This window comes from Gossypium raimondii, chromosome 5 (genome assembly GCF_025698545.1).
Source record: "Gossypium raimondii isolate GPD5lz chromosome 5, ASM2569854v1, whole genome shotgun sequence".
Classification (NCBI taxonomy): domain Eukaryota; kingdom Viridiplantae; phylum Streptophyta; class Magnoliopsida; order Malvales; family Malvaceae; genus Gossypium; species Gossypium raimondii.
Genome location: NC_068569.1, coordinates 21,897,478 through 21,922,882, shown reverse-complemented (window position 1 = coordinate 21,922,882; position 25,405 = coordinate 21,897,478). Strand labels below are relative to the sequence as shown.

Sequence of the window (25,405 nt, the reverse complement as noted above, 5' to 3'; positions counted from 1 at the left end):
GAGCACATTTTGCCATCTTTTTCCCTTTTTAATTATTTTTATTACTAAATTACCAAATTGTCCCTAACTTAAAAATTTCCTATTTCACTTATCTAATGTCCATTTTTGTCTACCAACTTAACCAATGGTCTAATTACCATATAAGGACCTCCAATTTCAAGTTTCATAACAATTGGACACCTCTAACATGTAGAGCTCAACTTTTGCACTTTTTACAATTTAGTCTTTTTGACTAAATTGAGTGCCCAAACGTCAAAATTTTTGAACGAAATTTTCAAAAAATCATTTCGTGAAATTGTAGACCATAAAAATATAAGAAAAATAAATTTTTCCTCATCGAATTTGTGGTCCCGAAACCACTGTTCCGACTAGGCCCAAAATCGGGATGTTACAATCAATGTTACAATATGACCTTCCTTTGAATTTACACATGGTAGATATCAAATGAACATTCATCACCCCTTTTCTCTAGCATCAAATACTAACAGATCATTAACTGCTAACAAATACTAACAAATACTAACAGATCAGTAAGTGCTAACCAAAGAAAGGCACATATGCCAATTCATACATTAATCATACATTGCTCACTTGACTAACATTAATAATTTTTTACATGTAATTTAGCAAATCAGTCCACATGCCAATTCCATATGCTATAGATCATGCCAAAATTACCAAAATTCATGACATAGGCACATATGTATTTACCTACCATCAACCAAATATAACAGCTCATCACTGCCAAATTACAGTAAATATGTAAATCAATAATAAACCATACCCAAACACATCCAACAACCATGCTTAATTCACTTGAACCGAATTATAACAACCACAAATGCATATTATGCCAAATCATATATCAAGCACACCACAAACATATAACAACCACAAATGCCATGCCATTGGCAGACCAGAATCAAGAAATAAGATATTCCAAAGATGCTCAAGACCAACCTCTTATGAAAATATCAACCAATGCCATTAAGATGAGTAAGAATGCTAAGGTAGAAGCTAGGACAGCAAGAAATGTATACCTGGAAGTCAAGCATAGAAATAAATTAAAACCATGTCAGGACCATATTTGAGCTTTTTCTGTCCCAACTCTGGCATGCCCCATACATTTCCTTTTACCCTAAATAGATAATGCAATGCATCAGATTTAAAGATTAAAAAAAAAGAAACATAAGAGAAGCCTACAACCTTATGCCTACAGAAAATGCATGTGCCCCAATGAAAGTTGGCTTTTGCAAGCTCAGTATTGCCATTGGCGCCTAAATATGGTGCTTGACTACACTAAAATAACTGTCCAAATAAGATCAATCCAGCAAGCAAGAAATTGATTTATCACAACTCAAATTATAGTACCTCGCTCTTTAACAAAGAGCGTTCTATTTAATTCAGGAGTTAGACAAACAAGGCTTGTGTAAAACTTCCTATCGTGAGAAGCCTAAGAGTGACCAAATCCAACAAAAAGGGTAACTGATACCCATAGACTTCGCCAAACTTGTCGAGAAATTCAGAACATTTCTACCCTCTAAGAACATTTTGAGGCTATTAATTTCTAGTCTCAAAAACCAATTCTGTAGTTAATTGAATATGGTTAGCATACGAGAAAATGAACGAACAAAATGGATCAATATCAGTGAAAACAAGCAACACATATTCCAGGAAGAATATATACTTTTTTTTCTTGAGAAATGAAACAAAGCCAGAAAATAAACAAACAAAACGAATCAATATTTGTGAAAGCAAGTGGAACAAAAACTAATTCAACAAAGATCTTATCTTGCTTTCGTTTTCCCTTCAAAGTCTTCGATAAAATAAAATGGATCTGACCCCATACAGAGAAAATACTAAACAAAAAATGGATTGGTGGCAAAAGCCACAGATCAAACCTCAAATGAAGAAATTCGAAACAAATCTATTACGTTGGGGGAAGAAAATATATGTACCTACTGCTCCGATAAAGGCTTACACTGCAACAGTTGCGATATCCGTTCGTCCAGGTTCCAATACGAGTTTGAACCCACAGAAAACCACGGTGATAATCGACAGAGAGGAATGAAGGAGGAGAGTGGAGGATTACTGGAAAATCGATAATCTCAGGGAAGTTTTCTAACAGAAATGAAGGAATAAAGGAGGAGAGACTGGAAAATCGATAGATAGGAGAGCTTTGAAAATGTCTTACGGAAATTGAAAGGGTAATACATTTTCCCTAAAATGTAAGGTGTTTTCCCGTGTTTTGGATTTCATTTTCCAAATGGAAAATGTTTTCCGGCAAACAAACGCTGGAAAAGTTGGAAAACAATTTTCGGAAAATCAATTCCCACAAACAAACAGACCCTCTATTTTTTTATATTTCAATTCAGGATCCTATTAGACTCTCCAAAATTAGATCATTCTCGTTTTTATTAAAAAATTGACCAATTTGATCGCTTCATTATTAAATTTAGAATAATATCATTTCTTTTTTTAATTTCTTTTTCTTTAATTTTTCTTCTTTTTATTTCTTTCTTACTTTTTTTCTTCATTTTCTCCCTTCTAACCCAGAAGCCATAGCCTCTTCTTTTGTTAAATCATTGTTGTTGAACATGGTCCCTGTTAATGAAAGACACCGAGGGATGCTTCTTCTTTTTCCTTATTTTCCCTATTTTCGTTTTCCTTTCTCCTCCTTACCTGCGGCTTCCACTTCTCATCATCATTGTCATAATCATCCAACACATTCTTTGGTGTCAGACTATCAATCTAGAAACCACTAAAGTGAAACTCAAAGCCTCCTATTTGAATCTATAGGGTTAGATTTCTCAAAAAAACCCTAAAAATTGTGAAGTCGCTCTCAAAATTTTAGAATGTTCATGCTAAGATCTCTTAACCCCTCAATTTGTATGGCCTAATTTTGAGATGTCTTTTTACTTTTAAGCTCGTCGATGGTGGTTCAATGAAAATAACAACATCTTTAAGGGAGGTGGTGGCTAGGGTTTCTAGGTTAGAATGGAGAAGAAGAATAAAAGAATAGGAGATAGAAAAAAAACAAGTGAAAAAATGAATTAAAAATAGATTTAACGATGGAAGAGATGGATTCAACAGTTGAATGACTAGTTTAATCAATTTATTTAATGACGGTGTTATTGTTGGATATGGTTCCCTGAATGTAGTATATTTTTTTATAAACTTGTAATTTTTCAAATAAATTGATTAATAAAATAATTCATTGATTACATTAATATATTTTGTATAATTGTCCTCATGTGGTTTTTGCATGCAAAGTAAAATAAAAGCAAATATTAGTTCATTGGTTGTCTAATGTTTAAACTAATATCAAGCAGGATTAAGTAGTTAGATTGTAATACAAAAAAACAACTTATATTAGTAAACAAACCTAAACATGTCATTAGTCTAATAAAAAATAAGCAAATCAATTGAAAGACTAATATATCATCTATTAAGTCCAATTGGGAATATACATAGTCTTGGGCATCGGAGTGGATGACTCCCGGAAAATAGAGACATAAACGTGACTAATTGGACTGACAGTACATTGGACTGGACCCAAGAAGAATAGATCCTGAGTTTGTTTATGAATTATTCACTTGTGACGTTCAAAGTGTGTCATACCTTAATCCTAACTGGATAACAGGCTATATATGAGTGACTCGTATACTTTGATGTACGCAAAAGCTTGAGTTCAAATAGATAAGGAATCAAAAGCTAGTACGTTAGGTATACGACTTCTACAGTATGTAGCATCATTCACAACAATAGAATTCATAGCTCGAGATATAGGTAAATAATATCCTTTCATTGGCATTACATGGTTGATGAAAAGTAAACGTGGTTACGGATCGCTTGTCTTTGTGATGAATGACTTGATTACTATTTGATAGTAATTGACTTTTCATGAAGGAAGATGTAATGGTCAACATGAGATAAATTAGGATCATATTGGGAGAATAAATTTATCTCAAAGAGATTAAGGATATCCTTTGAGGGTAACACACTTATGACAAGGTAATGAGCATTGATCAAATTGCTTTCGTAATGGTATGTCACTGGAGAAAGCTTAGTTACGATACTATAGTAAAATGGCTTATTGACTAAATGAGTTTATAATTAATAGGCGAAAAGCTAAAACTTAATTATAAATCATTTGAGCTCTAATCGCATAAGTCTAATTGGTCCCTCAGCTAGCTCATTGAAACCAAAAATGAATTGCATGTTAAATCAAATGAATAGAAATGGATAGAAATGATAAAAAAAATGAGAAATGAGAAACATTTGGAAATGAATATGGTGTTCTCCAAAATGAAAATGACTTGGAAATGAATTTATGGTTTTCGAATTAAATGAATTTCGAAAATGGAAATAAACCAATTGATCATAGTAAATCCATCGAATGTAGAAATATTAAATATATTTTCTCATAAATTCTTTTACGAAAAAAATTTCATGTTTTTAACGAAATTAGAATTAGGTTGAGAAGATTATTTAATTGGGAAATTGATTTATTTAAATTAATATGATATTTTATTTTGGGAAATAAAAAATTAAATACAATGTTGGATCGAATTATAAAGTACTAGATTAAAAGTCCAGGAAGTACTTGTAATTGGGCCCGATATAGGAGAGACCCAAAAAGCCACTCTTATTTAAGAAAGGGACAACAAACTCTAGCTTGTTTAACTAGGGTTGTTACCCCACCTACTCTTAGTTAGATTAGGAGTACATTTTTCTATTGAAATATGCTTCTACATTTCAACAAAAGTTTTATGTAACACCCCACTTAATTTGTTTCTGTTTCTATAAATATCTGACACAAATGTGTATCTGCTTCAGTGGTTAAGTGTTCTAGGGGCGTGTGTGAGGTATTGGGTTCAAGTCTCATTGTTGCCAAATTTTGTTATTTTGATCCAAGCTTTACTCTTATGGAATGGGCTTATGTTAAGTTGTTTGTTAATCCATATTAGAATAAGCCTACTGGTTCGAGTCGTAAGGAGTTAATGTGTTGGAGGTCCTGTGTTTGAACCCCTGCGTGAGCGTGAGTTTAATTTTTGCCTCATTTGGTTGAGAGAGTTTGGATTGGATTGGGAGTCTAAGGGAGTGGGTAGTTGTGGTTGAGATGATAGTGAGAAGTTGAGATTTTGGGGTTATTCAAATTTTATTTTTTTGTTTTTTTTCTTTTAAAAAAATTTTGGTTCTCCCTCTCCTCCAAGTTTTCTGACGCTAGTTTTTGCCATCCCTCTCTGGCTCTACTGTTTGGTCCATTTTGTTCTTCATTTATGTCATTTTTTTGTTTCGTCGTTTTCTTTCAATCGATTTACTTTTCATTTCTGTCATTCGCACATTTTCGGTAAGATTTCCAATTCATTTTCATTGTAGTAGCGTAATGTTGATTGTAGAGAACTTGATTTCTACATGCTGTTATGCAGGGAAGGTGGTGAAGCGGTGTTTTTCGCTCCAACGATTTAGTTTTGCGTGTGGTCATTTTTGCAGTGGTAAGTTTTTTAGTGTTGATCAGTTTAGTGTTGTCGATTCGTATTTTGGTTGCTAAATTAGTGTTAGGTAATCTGCTTTTAGGTGCTGGTGGTCTCGAGAGTGGTTTTGTATCAGAACCGTGCCAGGTGTGTTCCCAAATCACTGAAAATCGAGTTTCGATGAAAGCCAAAAAAGTTTCCTGTCGACACCACACGGGCGTGTGCCTGGCCGTGTGTTTGACGAAGGTGCGGTCATGCGCAAGACATGGCCGTGTGATGGTGTGAGTGTGGCCGTGTGAGCCACACGGACTTGGCTAAGATGGGCGTGTGGGCTATACGGGCAGGTCACACGGGTGTGTGAGTTTTGGGTCAAGTCGTGTGGGACATATAGGCAAGGCTAATCTGGGTGTGTGGGCCCACACGAGTATGTGGGCCCATAATTCTAAAATTTTCCCTGGGGTTGCACGAGTCGTTCTGATCGACTGTGGTCCTACTGTAGGGTCGGTAAAGGATAACCAAACCCTAGATTATGTGATCTGATATTCTAATAGTTTGTTCTGAGTAGGACACTGATATGCATGTCTATTTATATTGTGATATATATATATATATATATATATATATATATATTTGATATTTGTATGGGAGCATGTTAAAAATGATATTTCTATATTTGTAATTATGTTTGGGGTTGGATTTGTATATGTGGAGGAAGTATTCTGTGTGGCGACCATTGCCTATATCCTGGCAGTATGACTGCATATTATCTGTTACGTGTCGTAGTGACACAATATAGTGTGTAGGGATGGGTGAGTGTTTTTAACCCCATACGGTGTGATGGGATGGTCAGAGTTGGTGTGTAGAGGATGGGGTAGGAATCTGTATTTTTTGATCTGCATATCTGATTCTGTTATCTGTATCTGTAATGGACTTAAGTCCAAATCCGTAACTGACTGTATATGTGATTTCTGTTTGTGTAGCATGTCTATTTCTGTGAGGTTATACACTGAGTTTACGAAAACTCACATTTGTTTGTTTGTTCTGTTCAGGTAATCCTCAGACTTAGGCAGATTGGTGCGGCGGAGTCTCGCAGTGACCACAAGTTTGTGAACAACTTTTAAATAATGGTTTTGTTTAATTATGGAATATTTCTGAGAGATTTGTAATATCTGAACTATTCGGTTAAATTTTTGGATTTTCGTTTTAACTTTGTTTATGATGGATGTTTTGAAAGTGCGGGTTTTACTAAAACAAAGATTTTCCAAAAATTACAAATGTGATTTCTAAAATAACGTTTTCTATGACTTACACTACAAGTTACGTTCTTGAAAATAAATTATTTAAACAACACATTTGACAAAATGATATAAACGAGTGTGGCTTATAAAACTGGGATGATTTGTTGAACATCATTACGAAGCTTTGTCGAAGTAACTCTGTTTTCAAAACCTTCCTTATGACACTTCCGAATTCGGCCATAGCGTCTAGGTTGGGTTAGGGTGTTACATTTTACTTCTTCCCCCTATAAATAGATGACATCAGTAGGGCTAAATATATAACTTTAAGATATTGTTAATCTATCCGAAAATAGTGAGAGTTTATTATCTAAGTATTAAATATATTTTTCGGAATAACAATTTTACCAGTTTCTATTGAGAAGAGATTTGCCTGCACACTGAAAGTAAAGAAAACTATTTTTGGATCTATGTTTGATTCAAATCGTTCGAACCCACACTCAAAGCAATTCGTGGTATAAGAATAGCGGAGAAGGTCATTCGATTGAAAGCCAAGAATGATAAGGATTCGTCTAGTAGAAAACACATGTGCAAGTTTGGTAAATGGTTTATTGCTATAAATATTACAAAATGGATTGATTTTCAAAAATTTTATTTTCCTTTGTGCAAAAAAAAAAGTTTTCAAACCGAGTTTTTTCCAATCTACAGATGCCCCTTTACTAAGCACGATCCGCACACAACCCTTATTGAGAACCATTCATGAGGATCTATTGTCTAAAATGATCCACAAGGAACCCTCCGCGTATCCTATTTGAACTAGCTTCGAATGATCGGCTATGCCCCAATCGCAGGGACCACTAAAGGATCCCTCAATGTGCATCTTTTGTGGGGACTACTGAGATGCAATAACATCGTACAATCTCATGGAGGAGACTATTAAAACAAGGCCACACAATACACTATATGGTGACAACTAACCTGTAACAATCTTGCCACCTAATGATTAAAATTTTGGTTTAATTCGAGTATTAACAGAACGGATCGTTTGAACACCCCTAATTGGTGGTGTTCAAATTAACAAAAAAAAAGGTAAAAAAAAATAAGAATGACCTAATTTTAGAGTGCTTAAATGGGTAGTTTACTCTTTAATTTATTATATTCTTTTTTTTGTTATTATTTTTGGTGAATGAAACATTTTATTATTACTATTAATGTTAAGCTTAAGTAGCAAAAAAATATTGTAAAATAATTTAAAAAATCAATTGAATCACCAAGTAAAAAGTGCAATCAATTAAGCACTTAATCAAAAGTTAGCAGTCAACTGGGCTTATGTAACGTGATTTTCTGTCAAAACCCTTAACAAGTCGTCAAGTGTTAACGTGGGAGCTAATGTGATGGTTGGCGTGGCAGATGATGTGGAAAGATATCGACATGAAAGGCTTAATAGATATTTAATTATTTGACGAAGGCTTAATCACTTTTTATATTTATTTAAATCTATAAATTATTAAAATGATATAAAATTTTGAAAATAATAGAAAATTATAAAAATTATAAAAATTATAAGATATTAACAATATGTTGTGAAATATATGCAAATATTATATAAATAATATAAAAGTTTAGAAATTAAAAAAAAATTACTTTAAAAATATAAAAACTATAAAGAAAAGTTATAGAAAAATATATAAAATTTATAGAAATTGTTTAAAAAGTTATAAAATTCTATTAAAAGTGTTAAAAACTGTTTGTTATTTTGAAGGTTTGATTTATTTTGATGGTCAACTTAAAGTATGATGGTGATCACACCTGTAGGAAGTGTCGAATAAGGGGTCTAAGAGACAATCGTAGTGTTTGGTGTTTTATCATGTTATGGTTCTAATGGGATGTGATTTCTTGAAATGTGATACCTATAATGTTACTTTATAACGTTTGTGTACATAGAAAAGTATAGGTTAAAATATCAAGAAAGTTATATCGTCACATTTGGTTTACTAAGTACTTTCCTATAACTATAGTTTACTGAATCTAATTTTATTAAATAAAATAAAATATAATATTCATGTATTTACCTTTTATAATAAATTTTATTCTTAACAAATATTTGGATTAAATATTTAATAATAAAATTTATTTGATAGTTCTTAAATTATTTTTAATTTATAACTTTAATTGAAAGCAAAATTGTTTTAAAATTTTATTACATATATATATTTCTAAATATAATAATGCATATATAAAATTAAGTATATATAAACTTGTTTTGGAATAAAATTAAAAATACTTTAAACCACATTTTATTTTAGTTAAAGGTTAACTCATAAGAACATAACAAAAGTTGATTCCAAGTATTGTTCTAAGCAAAACTATAAATAATTTAAAGGTAATGATTAAATAAGTGAGCTAAACCTAAACTTTAATTTTTTCCTTTTGCTAATAAATATTCTTAAAGACTATAATAAAATTGAATTTTCAATTAATTTATTAAAAGAAAAGAGAGAACAAATTAATAGAAAATAAACTTAATATGTAAACAATATACTATATAGATATTAAATATGCATATAAAAATAATATTAGGAAAAATTATTTGTGAAAAATCTGTAGAAGTAATAGAAAACAAAGTAAAAGGAACGAGACTAGCTTTTTTTTTTTCGCGTTTGTTAATAGACAAATGCCATAAACCAATATAAAACATGGTTAGTTTTGTCTTAATTTTTTAACTTTTCAATTTATATGAGAAAGAAAGCAATTTTTCCACATTTTATTATGAGAATCACATTGTCATATTTATTGGAAAAGTAAATAAAATTTGACATACCAAACGTTAAAAACACTTTCCAACTATAAAACTTAACATATCGAACATTAAAAATACTTTTCAAGTATAAAACTTGATATATTAAATGTTAGGATTACTTTCCAACTTTTCAACTGATTAAATATTTAAGAAAGTGATCACTTTTCAACATACCTAACCTACCAATGAGTTTAGTATTTGGTGGAAAGGTGATGCGAAGAAAGTTGATAAGAATATATTGAGGTATGATACAAGATGTTGTATGAGTTTAGACAAAAATAAATAATAAATTTTATTAAAACATTATAAATTTAGAAAGTTATGAAAAATAGGAAATTGTATAAGTTATTATAAATTATCAAATATTATAAAATTAAAAAATTACTACTTTTATAAACTTTATAGAAATTTTATACAATATCTAAAAATTAATTAAGTTATTGTAAAATGATTAAAAATCAATTAAACAATTTACGTTAATATTTTTTCATGTCAACCGATACATTATCATTTTCCATGTTAGCACTTAACGACTTCTTAGACACTTCAATGAATAACCATATTACAATGACTTAATTAATTGATAATTTTCAATTAAAGATTAAATTAATTACAATTTTTACTATGAACTCAATTATTTTACAAGAACAATTTAAGTTTGATTGAACAATTTCAATACAACCCATTAATCTGATCTAAATCCTTCATATGGAATGCCAAAACTTACATATAGAATAGAAAAAATTGAAATAAATAATTGAGTGCTCTAATTATACTCAAGTTAGTGGGCTTATTAGTTATAATAGTTATTTAAATATGTCAAAACAGTATAATCACATGTAGTTACACTAAATCTAATTATGATATCAGTTTCTAAATACAGTCAAAGTCTAGATTAATACGTTTACATTAAAATCGTTATAATTTGTTGTTAAGTTATTGATAAGTTAGATAAAATATATTATACTTGATTTACTTATAACCCAACCCTCAACCCAACCATGTCTTAAAAAAAATTCATATATTTTTGAACTATCACGTGGCTAAAAAATGTGTTAAGTTTGTAATTTTTTCAACCACACGATAGTTCGAAAATATATGTAAATTTTCAGAATGGGTGAATTTTTTATGAGTCGGGTCAATGAGTAAATAAATTGGATATGACATGTTTTATTGACTTCACCAATAATTTAGAGACAAATTATAACAGTGTCATTATTTGAATAATTTTTATTTTACAAAGATTAATCGGGAGAATTTTAGTAAATACAATCCACTTTTATATTTTATTCCGAAAATGTTACATAAAAATAAAAAGACAAAATATACGCAATATCATTTATTGAGATGTTAAAAATTGGTCGAAAATTGATTATTTGTTTATTCAGGTAAGCATATAATGGTCTCTAATCCGGAAAAGGAAAAAGTCCACATTCCTTCATCCTCTTCCTTTCTTCTATTGTACGTTATTTATAAATTCATTCAATTTTGTTCCTTCTGCTAAACTAACTTCAAACAGAAGGAAGAATGTCGATCAACATGAAAACCCTAACCCAAGCCTTCGCAAAAACCGCTGCGGTCATCGAGAAAACCGTACAAACTACCGTCCAGGAGGTCTCCGGACCCAAAGCGCTCCTGGACTATGAGCTCCTTCACCAGATTGGTTCCGCTGGCCCTGGCCTTGCCTGGAAGTTGTACTCGGCCAAGGCGCGTGATGCGACGCGTCCCCTCCAGTATCCCACCGTTTGCGTCTGGCTCCTGGACAAGAAGATGCTGGCGGAGGCGCGCGCGCGCGCGGGGATCTCCAAGATCGTTGAGGATTCATTCTTCGATCTGATACGTGCGGACGCGGCGAGGCTGGTCAGACTGCGGCATCCAGGTGTGGTTCACGTGGTGCAGGCTTTGGATGAGAATAAGAATGCCATGACGATGGTTACGGAGCCATTGTTTGCGTCGGTGGCTAATGCGATTGGGAATGTCGAGAATGTTGCCAAAGTTCCTAAGGATCTCAAAGGGATTGTACGTGCTCTACTCTCTTTTTCTTGAACGAATTCAAATTTGATTCATTTTCAATTTGAGTTGCTCCAATGTTTTGTATAAATGAGTGAATCTTAAAAGGTATATTTGATCCAAATCTTTGTGTATCTATGCAAATCACTTTTTGTTCTACTAGGTGATAATAGCTATTTTAAGTGGTGTAGTTCTCTAGGATCAGTTTTGTGCATGATGGTGTTACTGTAATCGGTTTGTCCAGTTTACTAGATTTACTGTAAATGTTGAATTATAATTTCTGTATAGTTTACCACATCGGTATTTTGAATTTTAGTCAATATGCCCTATACTAATTTGGGTACGTGGATAATTTAGCTGTGTGTTTCTTGTGTTTTATGTCAACAGAGTTGTGGAAGTATCCTAGCTTTAAGAATAAGAGTTGCTAAAATAAAGGAATAAGCATTTTGGACTAAGAATGACAAATATGGTCAGTTGCAAGTGCTAAAATGGTGTTTGCTTGTTGGTCAAGCACTTTTGAATCTAAATGTATTACTTTGTTTAGAGGCAAAAGGTGGGCAGCAAGGAAACAGGTTACTGGAATTTTTTTCCTTGTAAAATAGTAGGGCTTAATTCAAATTGGGGGTTTGTTATCAAGAACTGGTTAGAAGATACATGCAATCTCTTGAGGGTCTGAAGGATATAAGAAAAGTAGATTGCATATGCATTTCAAATGAGGGCGGCAAACCATGCTGAGAGAAGCATTTGCTGCCCTTACTAAGAGGAGATTTTCAAAAATATATATTAAGCTGTCCAATAACTTGGTCCATAATCTATGTCATCATGGAAGTTAACTAAATCTGCAAATTTCAGATTGGAGATGGGAAAGACATGGATATTAGACTGGATTGAGGATAAGATTTTAAGTTTTAGAAATAATATACAAAATCTAAGAAAATGGTTAAATTGTAGTATTGATATTCCATGATCAAGATCTGTTTAACAAAATAGAAAATCTCAAATACTAGTGGCTACTATAAACCATTGAAGTATTGAACTAACCAGCTGAGTAACTATCAATAAGAATAAAGAAAACCCTAATTATCTTCTTTGGCTTCAAACGAGAATACTTTTATTTAAACAAGTTGTTGATGCAATATTATTTTAATTATGGTTTTGAAGTATTACAGAATCTGTTTTTCTCAAGTAAAATGTGAATAAAAGGAATAACCAATTCCATATAACTAAACTATAAGTCTGAGATGTGGTTTTGGAAGAGTTAAGAACAAAAGGCTGAGCAATAGTTGTTAGCAGTTGTTACCTTGATAAAGCTTGTTGTGCAAGTTTCCTGCAGTAATGCTTAATTGCTTAGTCCTTGAAAGAATTTATGTCAAAATATAAGTTCAATGATTTTATTCACAGTACACCTATAGGGACCATGCCTTTTGTAGTTAAGATGGAATGTGGTTCACTTGCAAAGTAGACACAAATTGTGTCACACAATGGTTCAACCTTGCATAAAGGTGTAAAACTTAGAGCTTAGTCTAAGCCTTATATGGTAAGTATTTTAACATCTTAATCGCCCCCCCCCAAAAAAAAAAGGAACACAAGGAAGAAAAAGAAAAGAAAATAGTTTGAATTTTAGCTTTTTTTTTCACCATGCTTAATTGGAGTTTGGAATGCATTTGAGATGCCCTGATATTTAATTTCTAATTGGTCTCAACCTTAACACTATGTTGGGAAGTTTGGAGGTGGAAGAGATTACAGTAAGTGGGTGGGGAGATTACTGGAGTGGAGTTGAGTAGTAATGTTCCTTTTAGATTTTCTCAGACTGGACAAAAAGAAGTTAAAGTTGTAGGTTTATAACTACTATAACCTGTTTTGTGGTTATTGTTAAATTGACACTATTAAGGGTTTAAAGGGAATATCAACCTGAAACAGTGATGTGGAGTACTTTTGAATCCTTTCGGCTTTGGGGAACTTAAAGTGATGTTTTCGGGGGTTAGTTTCAGTGTAAACAATATTCTCTACCTTTTAAGAAAATGTTCTCAAATAGGATAAGGGCAAAATTGTACTTTTCACGATGCCTCTATTTCTCCTCTACATGAACAAATTGCTTTCACCTTGAGATATTGCTAGTTTTTGAAATCTAACCCATTGTTTCTTTTAGACATTGGATGTGCATGTTTCTAATGTTTGATATGTCTTTGTATAAGATGAAAAGTTGTTCTTTAAGATTTCACTGGGAATGCTGGATGCTTGAATCACCATCTTGTTATGCATTCACCTCTTATGTTATATGATTAAAGCAAACTTAGAAGTGTGTTTTCTTAACAGGAAATGAGTTTGTTGGAGGTGAAGCATGGTTTGCTTCAGATCGCGGAATCCTTGGAATTTCTTCATACCAATGCACGCCTTATTCATCGAGCTATATCACCTGAGGTTGCTTTTTTTTTCTTCTTTTTATTGTTTTAATAATAATGTTGTCTTGACTTATACTAATATGATCTTGATATTGCAGTAAAATCTTCCTTCTCTGCATAGTTATCTTGATGTGTTGGGATAAAGAACTAGTGATAATTTATGGGCCATCTTCTGTATAGTGTTTTAACCTTCCGATTTTTTCAAAATTTTCGGCCTGTTTATTAATTTTAGTAGGCTTAGGCCTACAAATTTTTGGTAAGTTTTTGTTTGCTTCTTTCATACTTTCTTGATTGTTGAAAACAGATTACTATGTTGCCTTTTGAGCTTACATGGTAGATAATTGTGGGCGGGGAACCTAACTGCTTTACAAGTGTGTTTAACAAACGAGTTTGTACTTTGCAGAATGTCTTAATTACATCAAGTGGAGCTTGGAAACTTGGTGGGTTTGGTTTTGCTATCTCAACAGATCAGGCCTCTAGTGATTTTGTGAAGGCCTTCCATTATTCTGTAAGAAGCCTTTTGATATCTTAACGATTTAGCTCAAAATTGTAACTGTCAGTAGACTTTGAGAAGAAATGTAGGTTCAAGCCATGGTATTTTCCATTATACTTAAAGAAAAAAAAAAACTTAATTCATTGGCCAACTGAAATCGGCACATTTTCTCTGGCTATGTTGCTGTGATTTCATTTTCCATAAAATAATTTCGTTCAACACATATTTGATGGTTGTGGGCATGGAGGTCTGACTGTCCACCTATAGGGAAAAACATGAAAAATTTGAATGTCAGGCTAGTAGGCATATATGATACTAACCCTTGAGCATAAGTAACATACTTTAGTTTACTATTTGTAATTTACTTATTGTCATGCCATCTTTCATTAGGTTAGCTTCTTTGCAATGTGGATATGATGCCATCTTGCCGTGTATTATTTTATGTTCTAATATGATATATCATAGATGCGGTACATGGTCGTACATGATTAAATATTTATTATTGTGTGTGCATTTTGGAATGTCATTTAACTCCATTCTTTAATCGCTTATTTCTTTGGCATAAATACATCTGCTCTTAGTAGCTGTCTTTCTACATATTAGGCTTTGGTCCCTTTGTTTTATTCATGTTTACTTGTTGGCCATGTGGTGTTTGGTCTTTGCAAATAGGAGTGTGCTCCTTATGATATTTTGTCACTTCACTCATCATGATGGGTGGATTTGCACGTGCAATTGTGATTTACATTTAGCTTTAATATTCTAATTTGATATGGTCTGTTTGCAGGAATATGATACTGAAGATTCTGTCATGCCTCTTCAGCCATCATTGAATTATACTGCACCTGAGTTGGTTCGTAGTAAATCATCTTCTGTTGGATGGTCTTCTGATATTTTCAGTTATGGATGCCTTGCATACCATCTAGTTGCTCGAAAGCCTTTGTTTGACTGCAACAACAATGTCAAGATGGTACTTTCTAATTAAAATTTTTATCCTTTTCCTATTGCCTCTTTTGTTTTCTAAACAAGAAAAACTACTTTCTTATCAATTTTATATCATGTCTATGGGTTTTGCTCTCATTTTTGTTCAAAGTAGAAAACGAAAATCATTTATATTAACTTAAGGCAGGATTATACAAGGAGGTAGGGAGAGATCTGTACCAGAATTGCTGTTCTCCTTCATCACATGATAGCGCTGCTCCTAACATGATAGAGAGAACTGACAACTACTAAATTCCAAAGTTAAACCCTAAATGTCTAAATTATATTACTCCATTCCCAAAGGTCGATCTTTGTTTGGAAAATTTCCTTCATATCCAGCAATATATCACTTTCAAAACCTAAATACATAAATCCATGTTTTCTCACAATGTATCACTTTAGTAAAAGCACAAAACAACAGAATACCCTCTGAATAACTTTGCATTGCCATCTTCAGCGAATTATAAGCCACATCCACATTGACTTTAATTCAACCTAAATGAGAAGGCAATGGTTGATGCTTCTTTGACTTTATCATTCCCTCTGTTTCTTGCACTCCCTGCATCGCTTGGAAGTCCTCCAATCAGACTTGGAACTTGAATTTCAAAAGATGGGTTTAGATTTCAAAAGTAGTATATATTGTGTAATAAAACACATGTAAACTCAATCGTTCTTTTAGTGTATGTCAACATTTTAGTTTTCAGGATTGAGTTATTATTCTGGATTATCTGGTTCAGCAAGTAAGCTTTCCTTTGGGTCTTTCGATTTTTGAAATTGGCTGGACTGAGAAACTTAGTACAAACCTGTTCAACCTGACTTAAGGTTGCACTTATCATCAAATCTATTTCAGTTGAGAACCCAATGGGTTGTAAATTAGTGACTCAGAAATGCTAACCACATTGCCACTGATTATATGGTGTTAATTCTTTCAAACAGTTTCTTTCCTCTTGTTTGTGCTAAAAGTTCTTTGAAGTCTTCCTCTTATCCGACCTATTGACTTAATAACAAAGTTCCCACTATTCCTGCATTTATATTTTTTTTCAGTAGTCAGTTTACCAAATGTTGAAGTCTTTTAAGATTTAGCGAACTTTAGATTTATAACTATATGAATCCAGACATTGTTGTTCAACAATTGACTCAGTCAATGTTTTACACCTTGCACTTTTTCCCCATTTTTAAGTTTATATAGATGCTTTCTCCCAATTTATTCAAATTTTGTTGGCACCTAGCAAGGCACATGTAAAAAGCCTTTTCCGAAAACTCTCTACCGCCATACATTTGTTCCCTCATGCAAATTAGAGAGGTTTGTGTGAAAGACTGCTTTAGAGACTTAGGAATTCAACAAGTTTTTTGAAGATATATCCTATTCTAGCATACTAGATTTGAATTATGTTTTTTCTTCCCTTTTTGTCTTTCTAGTGGTTGATTGTGGTGTTTCTTTTCTGCAGTATATGAACACATTGACGTACTTATCCAGTGAAGCCTTCTCCTCTATCCCACCGGAACTAATCTATGACTTACAAAGGATGCTCTCTGCAAATGAATCTACCAGGCCATCAGCACTGGATTTTACAGGTAATAAACCTTTTCAATTTTCTTTTATGTCCTCAAAAAAGAAAAAAGGAAAATACTTTAGAATAATAGTCTGTTTCCTGTATCCAATTTTTTTTAGAATTAAATAATTTTAAGAGAATGTTTCAGGTTGCTTTCATCTCTTTACTATGAGCTGTACTGCTTATTCAGTGGTCATTGAGTTGCTGTGAAAAGCAAATAATCATGCATTAAGTCTCTGTTTATCATAAAATATGGACTTCCTCTCAAAAGACAGTGGCACTGTTTGCTTTGGATACTGATGTTTGTCCTGCTAATTGGATTAATTTATTGAATTTTGTGTTATATTTCAGGCTCTCCATTTTTCCGGGATGACACTAGGTTGCGTGCTCTTCGTTTCCTTGACCACATGCTTGTATGCATTTGAATTTTTCTTGTCTAACACATGCTCATTAACTGCAGTATCTAGAAGCAACTTGCTTGAATAATTGCTATAAAATTGCTAAATTCCTGGATGATGATTTTGTTTTGCAGGAAAGAGATAACATGCAGAAGTCTGAGTTTCTAAAAGCTTTATCTGATATGTGGAAAGATTTTGATTCCCGTGTGTTGCAATATAAGGTTTGAGGTTTTATTTTGTCTCTTTCAGTGCTTCTTCCCTAATATTGCTTGGTGTGTAATACAAGTTCAAGTTTTAAGTACATTACTATAGTTATTTAGGGCCTGTCTTTAAGGATATTTGAGAAAATAAACGAAGATATATCAGAAATCAGAGTTCTTGATTTCTTAAAGTGATTAACATATGTGCGTTCCTCCTCCCAGACTCTTTCCCTCTCATTGGGTGATGCTTCAAGATCTTCAAATGTTATCTCTCTCCCTTTCTTATTTGTTGCTATTTCTGGTTCACGAGCTTAATGAGGAGATATTAGTGGTTCATGATATTATGGATTGCATTTGTTTGGCCGAAGCAAGTCAAGTAAAATAAGATTTCTAAATGCAGGTACTTCCGCCTCTTTGCGCAGAGCTAAGGAATCTGGTTATGCAGCCAATGATTGTGCCCATGGTTCTCAAGATTGCAGAGTCACAGGTGCTTGTTTTGCTCATACTAAGGTTTTGGAGCATTAACAGAATGCATGTTTTATTTTTCGTGATTGGAATTCAAATAATTTGATTGGAGATTGTATTGGCCTTTGAAGTATCTCCATGCTAACCTTTCTGGATCAGTTGCTAATGAAGGTCTGTCTTTTGATATTTTCAATGTGCTAGGTATTTTCTCTGTTAAATGTTAGATTACCCTTTTCCTGCCTCTCAAGATCTATTTCTGCAACTTTCACATAAATTGCCTGCACTTAGTTATATTTCTGAAATATGGTATAGCCTGTGTTTCTCTTTCCTGCTGTTTCTTGGTTGACAGCTTTTTACTTCCCTTAAATTGTTTGTGCCATCTACTAAATCTTTTCATAAGAAAAAATTCTGCTACTAAATAAGATACTTCAGTAGTTTCTCAACTGTCTAATAATGACAATAACAATGAATAAACATATCAAATAATAGCCATGAATATGCGCAAATACTTAAATATATGTTATTTATATTTATAATGAATGTTGTAATTTATATTTAAATAAGCATATTAAGATTTTGGTGTATGATCTATGATGAATGCAGGAAAAGCATGTTATGCTCAATTTAGGACCATATCCTAGGTTATGGGTAAAAGGAAGCTCTCTAGGAATAGTTTCTTCCTGTGAAAATAAAGTCTAACATATAGCAAAAGGTTAACAAGTGCAAAGCTATGTTGCTTTAGTTGGATTCTAAATGAAATGTTAAAAGGGTAATTTCATTTATTGTTGCTGAAAATTATCAAATCGACTTCTACTGGCATTTGGATTATACATGGAGCTACTTGTATCAAATCAACATTCCTTATTGAATGCCAAATGTAATATAGCACCAATAAATAATGTTAAAACCATGCCAAAATTTTCACTCTCAAAGTTGTTACATTTGGTTGACTTGCCAACATTCTTTTTTCCTTCATCTATTTGAGGTCTGTTTGAGCTTTATCATTTGGTAATGTGGAGGAAGTGCTTTTCCCTTAGTTCATCTCTTTTTTCTGTTAACAAATCTGAATCGTGATGAAACCGCATGTAATACTGAATCTGGTATAGTTATATCTAGTATACTATAATCATGCTTTTCAATCTTGTTTGATTAATGAACTGATGGCTTGAAATGTATCGTAGGGTAAAACTGATTTTGAGTTAGTTACGTTCCCAGCTCTTGTGCCTGTCATGAGCATTGCTGCAGGAGAGACCCTGTTGTTGCTGGTGAAGCATGCAGATCTAATTATTAACAAGGTAACTAGGAGATTGCTCCTTCAAAGAGTGCTCCCAAGGGTCAAAAGTTCCATTTTTCTTTTTCTGTATCTTTTAAGATACAATCAGAAAAAAGACTGGTCTAGTTTTGTTTGTGAATATGAACAAGTTGATATCTAGTAAAATTTTACATGATATGGAAGGAAGTGATGGAGAAATAGATCTATGTGGTTCGGAACATTGCTAATATTCTACTTTGATGGTCATTTTAGGTGTACATTCTTTTTAAATTTCATGAAAGCTATTTAAATGGGTGATATAGGTTTCTTTCATTTTGTTCTGTTGTTTTTCTTGGATATCTCTCGCTCCCTGACCCCAAAGTTTTCTCAATCTCAGTGATTTATTAGAGTTAGGTAGTGAGGCTTTATTTATGATATGAGGTTCTTAAGAGAACCAAGAAAATAAAATAAGTGAAAACACTGATAAAGATTCCATGGGTTCCTTGCACCTATGGTTGATTGCATCACACAGTTATGATGGAATACTGCGGAAGTTCTCATATAATAATTTCATATCTCAATTGAAAGGGTAATTGATTAATATAGACTCCAAACATCCTTACTCCTAGAAGGAACAGAAGTTTTACTTTAATTTGGACTTTAATGACTGCATAGACTCCAGATAGGAAACTAACTAAACTTATAGCAGAACATAATAGGATAAGAAAAGCCCACATTAAGAACCTACATATAACTGTAAAGCCCTAGAACTTCAAAACTACAGTTAAACTAATACAGAACTCCCTAACTAACCAAAGAAAATCTTAATGTGTCAATCATCTTTGCATCCTTAATAGCCCCATCCCCCCTCCCCAACATACACACACACCCAGTCCTCTTTTTGTTTTGAGGGTTTTGTTTGAGCTTTTATTAAGGTTTCAAGGTTGCCACCTGATGTTTTAGGTACTGATAAATACTTCTATAGATAGTCATTCTTTTACTGCTATTAATCAGTAGCTCAATAGAACTGTGGAATCATAGATATCGTATCATGTAAATGAAGAAGCTTGATATTTCAATTGCTTTGAGATATGCCATTCAATTTTACTGGGCTTTTGTGTTTCACTTCCTTCCACCATATGGTAATTTCTGAAAAGGATCCTTTATAAAATGGCAATGTCATGTTTCACATTTTCTTCTGAGGCTTGTTTTCATCATGGATCATGCTCAATCATTTAATTTAGTTACTCCAATTACTGTAGACAACTTCGGAGCATCGAGTATCCCATGTAATGCCCATGCTTGTTCGAGCTTATGATGATGGTGATCCTCGTATACAAGAAGAGGCTTTGAGAAAATCTCTATTCCTTGCCAAACAGCTTGATATGCAGGTGACTGTCATACATTGTTTTTCTTTTAATGGATTGTTATTTCAAGAAGTTTACCTTCTCATCTTTTGTTGCATGCAATAATAATCATAAATTGATTGCACATCTTTTAGAAGAGAATCATTTATATTGCTAGATCTTTGACTTGGATGTTATTTATGCTTGTTATTGAATATTACGAAAAGGAGCAACCATTAGTACCTGTTGATTGTTGGATGGTGTAAATTATTCCTTAGACTCTAGATACTAAGAGGAATGTACAGCTTCACACTCAGATCTCATCTTTGCCTTAAATTTTTAAAGAAGATAAAATAATTCCATCGTTGCAGAAGGATCACGCCCTTTTTTTTTCATTAGCTGCATTTAATATGGATTTGAAATGAATCAAATCTCAAGTCGAAAGTTGAAACAATGGATGGAGAGACCAAAACTTACAACTTTTCGGCATTTTGTTTGAATGATTGTGCTTGATTTTTTCATTAATTGCTCGCATGCTTGACCAACTTCTTGAGTAATTTATTGTAAGAAATGTCACTGGCTTGTGTCACAAAAATAGAGAAATTAATAAAAATCATTCTTAGTACATCCAGCACTTTTTGTCAGATAACTTTTGTTCTTCAACTCTTATAGTGCTGGATCTCCATGTTTAATTTTGATGATTCTCTTCATTATTTAAAAAGAAAACATACTCTGATCTGGTAGGCTAATAAGTTTATTCCTCCATAGCGTAGTTCCATTTCCTTTTTGTAGTCATAATAGTGGGTCTTTACCTATCGTAAGTTGCAGTTGTCACCATCAACATTTTGTAGTGGATTTTAGCTCAAATTTATTTTTCCAGATCACTGTGAAATAGAAGCATGATCTTCATGTTTTGAGTTCTTTTTAGCTGTTATATTCTTGTTGATATTTCTATAATGAGGGTGTTAAGTGCCAACAAGTAACAGCTGGTTATTTAAGATTACTTTTTTATGCTTTACAGCTTGTGAAACAAGCTAATCTACCTCATAATGGATTTTGTTCAAGCATCTTTGAGCTATTCCGAGTGCATTGCAGTATTTTCAGTTATTTTTGTAAATATATTAAAAATAGGAATTTGTCGGTTGTGAAATATGGATTAGACAGTATGGTGTCAAACACCTTGTAAGTTTCATCTATATTTTTGATGTTCTTTTTCGTTACTGTATTCATGATGATAGCCTGTTGTTGAAGTACTAACTTTATGTTTCAAATTATTCTTCATGTTCAGCTTGTGAAAGAAGCCATTCTGCCTCGTATTCATGGCTTAGCTCTGAAAACAACAGTTGCTGCGGTATGTATGCATATTTTTGCTAATTAACTTTAATTATATTATTTTGTCATAATTTATTAGATGTAATAATATGAATAAACACTGCCATGTGATGTAGGATAATTCTCCAGAATAATTTTCAGTATCAACGTTTTTCTGTTACCCAAATCGAACCTCCTAACATAATATAACTTACATAAGCTTCATAACTTGGTGTTAAACCCGTGAGGAAATATTGCCCAACTAATCCAAATAGAGAGACATTCTTCATCAATATTTCATATAATTTATTCAAAAAAGAGGCCCGCCTTTGGATATTTAGTCTGCTTCAAATGCATATGTTAGAGCTGCTTTAGGTTAACTTTGTGTATTATCCCTACTAGTTTCCTGGAAAGACATTTGAGCCTCTTGAAGAATGTGAATTTAGGCCATTCATGAAATTATCATATTGGAAAAAGGAAGAATGGGCATAGTGAAGTGTGTTTCATTATTGCTTTTAGGAAGACATCTAAATTCTATCTTCTTTCTTGTCATTCAATAGTATTCATAATGCTCATCCGAATTGAATGCAGCAGATACAACTGTTTCTCAAAGTATGTGGAGTTAGGGGATTTTTTTATTCTTGTTGAATATTATTCTAAAAGCAGTTTTAAAAGAACATAGCTACTCTATTTCTATTGATTTCTTCTGAATCTCTTAGTTTCTTTGAGCAGGTTAGAGTCAATGCTTTGCTATGCTTAGCAGATTTTGTTCAAACACTAAATAAACATGCTGTGCTGGAGGTATTACAAACCATTCGACGTTGTACAGCTGTTGATCTTTCAGCTCCCACCCTTATGTGTACCCTAGCAGTTTCAAGCTCAATTCTCAAGCAGGTAATGAGAACTCTATTGTTTGTTGCTTAGGTTGTTTTTCTTCTGTATGTCGAGAACTTCTGGTGCCTTACAGCTCAGTATCTGTCTTTTCTATTCATCTTGTTCAGTATGGAGTTGAGTTCGCTGCAGAGCACGTTCTCCCTCTACTCACGCCTCTTCTCACTGCCCAACAGTTGAATATTCAGCAGTTTGCTAAATATATGCACTTTGTTAAGGATATTCTCAGGTATATTTGTTATTGTTGTGATTGTTGAATTCCCTTATATCCTATTTCTGTTTACCATTGTGATTTTGTAATGAAAAAAATATTTTAGTCTCCCTTCCTGAATCTCTAATTTTGTGTTAACTCAGCAAGATAGAAGAAAAACGGGGGGTTACTTTAACTGATTCTGGGATCCCAGAGGTAAAACATTCTACTGCTGCGAATGGGCTTCAGTCTCAAGCCTTGAGCAAAACGAGTGCAACAGTTTCTTGTGCTGCCAATGCAAAAAGCAGCCCCTCATGGGATGAAGACTGGGGCCCTACAGCCAGAGGAGCTGCCAATGCTGGTGCCAGTGTCAGTGCCACTGTTCAGCAGGCTTCACAAAACAACTCATCCATTAATCCCATCTTGGGTGATAAATCAATTCAATCAGCACCCGTACAAACAGAGCCTTCCGTGATATCTACTGTATCTAGCCAGCAAATGCCTGTTTCTTGCGCTGCGGTTGACATCGAGTGGCCTCCTCGTGCACCTTTAGGTGTTACTGCAGAGTCAGGCAATGTTGAGAAGCAATTCAATGCTGGAACATCATCACCGTCAAATTTTGATGATTTAGATCCTTTTTCAAACTGGCCTCCCCAGCCTAGTGCTTCTAATGGTTTTGGGACATTCAACAATGGCACCATGGGACCAGTCACAAACAATTATGGATCCAATTCTATAACAAGTACCTTCCCTGAGAGCAAAAGCAACAGTTGGGCCTTCAGCAACCAAAACTCTGGGGAGCTACTAAGACCAAATCCTGTGGATTCAACTCCGAATGCAAGTATTTTGAACACTGGGGGCTTCCAGAATTCTATTGGTTTCTTGAAACAGAATCAAGGGAATTCAGTTTCGATGAGCTCTTCATATAATAATCAGAAATCATTAGATCTTGGGTCTATATTTAGCACTAGCAAAAATGAGCAGGCTGCTCCAAAACTTGCACCACCACCCTCGGCTGCTGTGGGTAGAGGAAGAGGGATGGGAAGAGCAAGGGTTACCCATGCCAAATCATCATCTCAGCAGCCACCTATTTTAGATTTACTTTGATACTTGGGGTTGCTTCTACTAGAGTGACTTGTTTTATTTTATTTCTCTTTTAAAATGATCTGATAGAGCAGTCATTCCCTTCTGCATAACGCTTTGTCAGATCCCTGAAAGTAAATTTATACATCTGTGGATGACAGTCATATATGGTCACTGCAGACCGCATTGTTTAATATATATATATATATATCATAGCATCGGTATGGGCTTGTTTGTAACTTTATTATTGTAATTGGGATTACATGTAAGAGGTGTGTGTTATCTCAATTAGTGTTGCCTCTGCACTGCACTATAATTGTTTGAGTCCTCAATTTTTGTAACGAGAAATAAAAGTAAATCATTTTTTTTTGGGACATTCATTATTTTGTAGATTGTGGTCTACAACAGTAGATGTAAATGTTAAATTGGATCGATATTGAATCAAGTTTGATGTACGATATTTTACATTGTATTGCGCTGTCAAATTGGGAATTAATATGATTTGTGATGCGAAATTTTGATGACATTGATAAATGATTGGGTTAAATACTTGATTGATCCTTATATTTGTACTTTTATTTGGTTTGGCACTTGAAGAGAAAATAGCAGTTAATTTGATTCTTCAATTTTCCTCCAGACAGTAACTTCGTTAGCAAAAGGTTTATTTTCTTGTTAAAATGAATCCTTTTGGTTAATACTTAATAATTCTCTCAATTTTTTAAATCAAAAGTTGAATCTTATTCATAATTGGAAAGAAATTTTCTAATATCACAAAATGGTGAAAATGAAATTGGAGCAAATATTAGCTATTATAGCAAAAAAGAATTTGAGCGACAATGGTGTATTATTCCTGATATATATACCTTACCTCTTTGCTTGCGTAAGTGTCATGGATTGCACAAAGGAGCCTACGATTGATGCACACATTGTAGATATTTTATGTTCATTTGGGGTCATTCGGCCCGACAAGTTAGGTTCATTGTTTGGAAGAGACTCAAAGCTCATCCACTTAAATCCTGATTAAAATATAAACACTACAATAACTTCTATTTTTACCAAGATAAATATTTAAAACCCCAAAGGATAAGAATGTATAGAGTTTAAATCCTTTAAAACTCTCATCTTGTAGATAGATACTAATTTCAACCAATTTCAGCCATTGACGTAATTCAATTTGTATTGTTGGATTTGGAAAAGTTTCACTATAAATAGAGTTTAAGGGACAATGTGCGCAAGGGATGTGGACAATTTCTCTAGGGATGAAACAATATTTCTGGGAGATTAACATTGAGGATGATGCCATTAAGATAAATAGTATTTC

General features: G+C 33.2%; 1 protein-coding gene across 1 annotated transcript; it reads left to right on the top strand.

Moving 5' to 3' along the window:
• Positions 1–10,897: 10,897 nt before the first annotated feature.
• LOC105769924 (SCY1-like protein 2 B) lies at positions 10,898–24,460 on the top strand. Its single transcript, XM_012590892.2, has 14 exons — positions 10,898–11,531; positions 13,839–13,943; positions 14,328–14,432; positions 15,202–15,384; positions 16,844–16,970; positions 17,300–17,361; positions 17,481–17,567; positions 17,947–18,033; positions 19,193–19,306; positions 20,526–20,654; positions 21,898–21,960; positions 22,653–22,814; positions 22,922–23,040; positions 23,166–24,460. The coding sequence occupies exons 1-14, from the start codon at positions 11,040–11,042 to the stop codon at positions 24,106–24,108; spliced, it is 2,778 nt and encodes a 925-aa protein (XP_012446346.1). The 5' UTR covers positions 10,898–11,039; the 3' UTR covers positions 24,109–24,460.
• The last annotated feature ends 945 nt before the right edge of the window (positions 24,461–25,405 follow it).

Excerpts from the sequence above, each read along its gene's own strand:
- LOC105769924 (XM_012590892.2), top strand. The coding sequence starts at position 11,040 with ATGTCGATCAACATGAAAACCCTAACCCAAGCCTTCGCAAAAACCGCT. Across the intron at positions 11,532-13,838 it reads CTAAGGATCTCAAAGGGATT|GAAATGAGTTTGTTGGAGGT; the intron begins GTACGTGCTCTA and ends TTTTCTTAACAG. Across the intron at positions 18,034-19,192 it reads TCAAGATTGCAGAGTCACAG|GGTAAAACTGATTTTGAGTT; the intron begins GTGCTTGTTTTG and ends AATGTATCGTAG.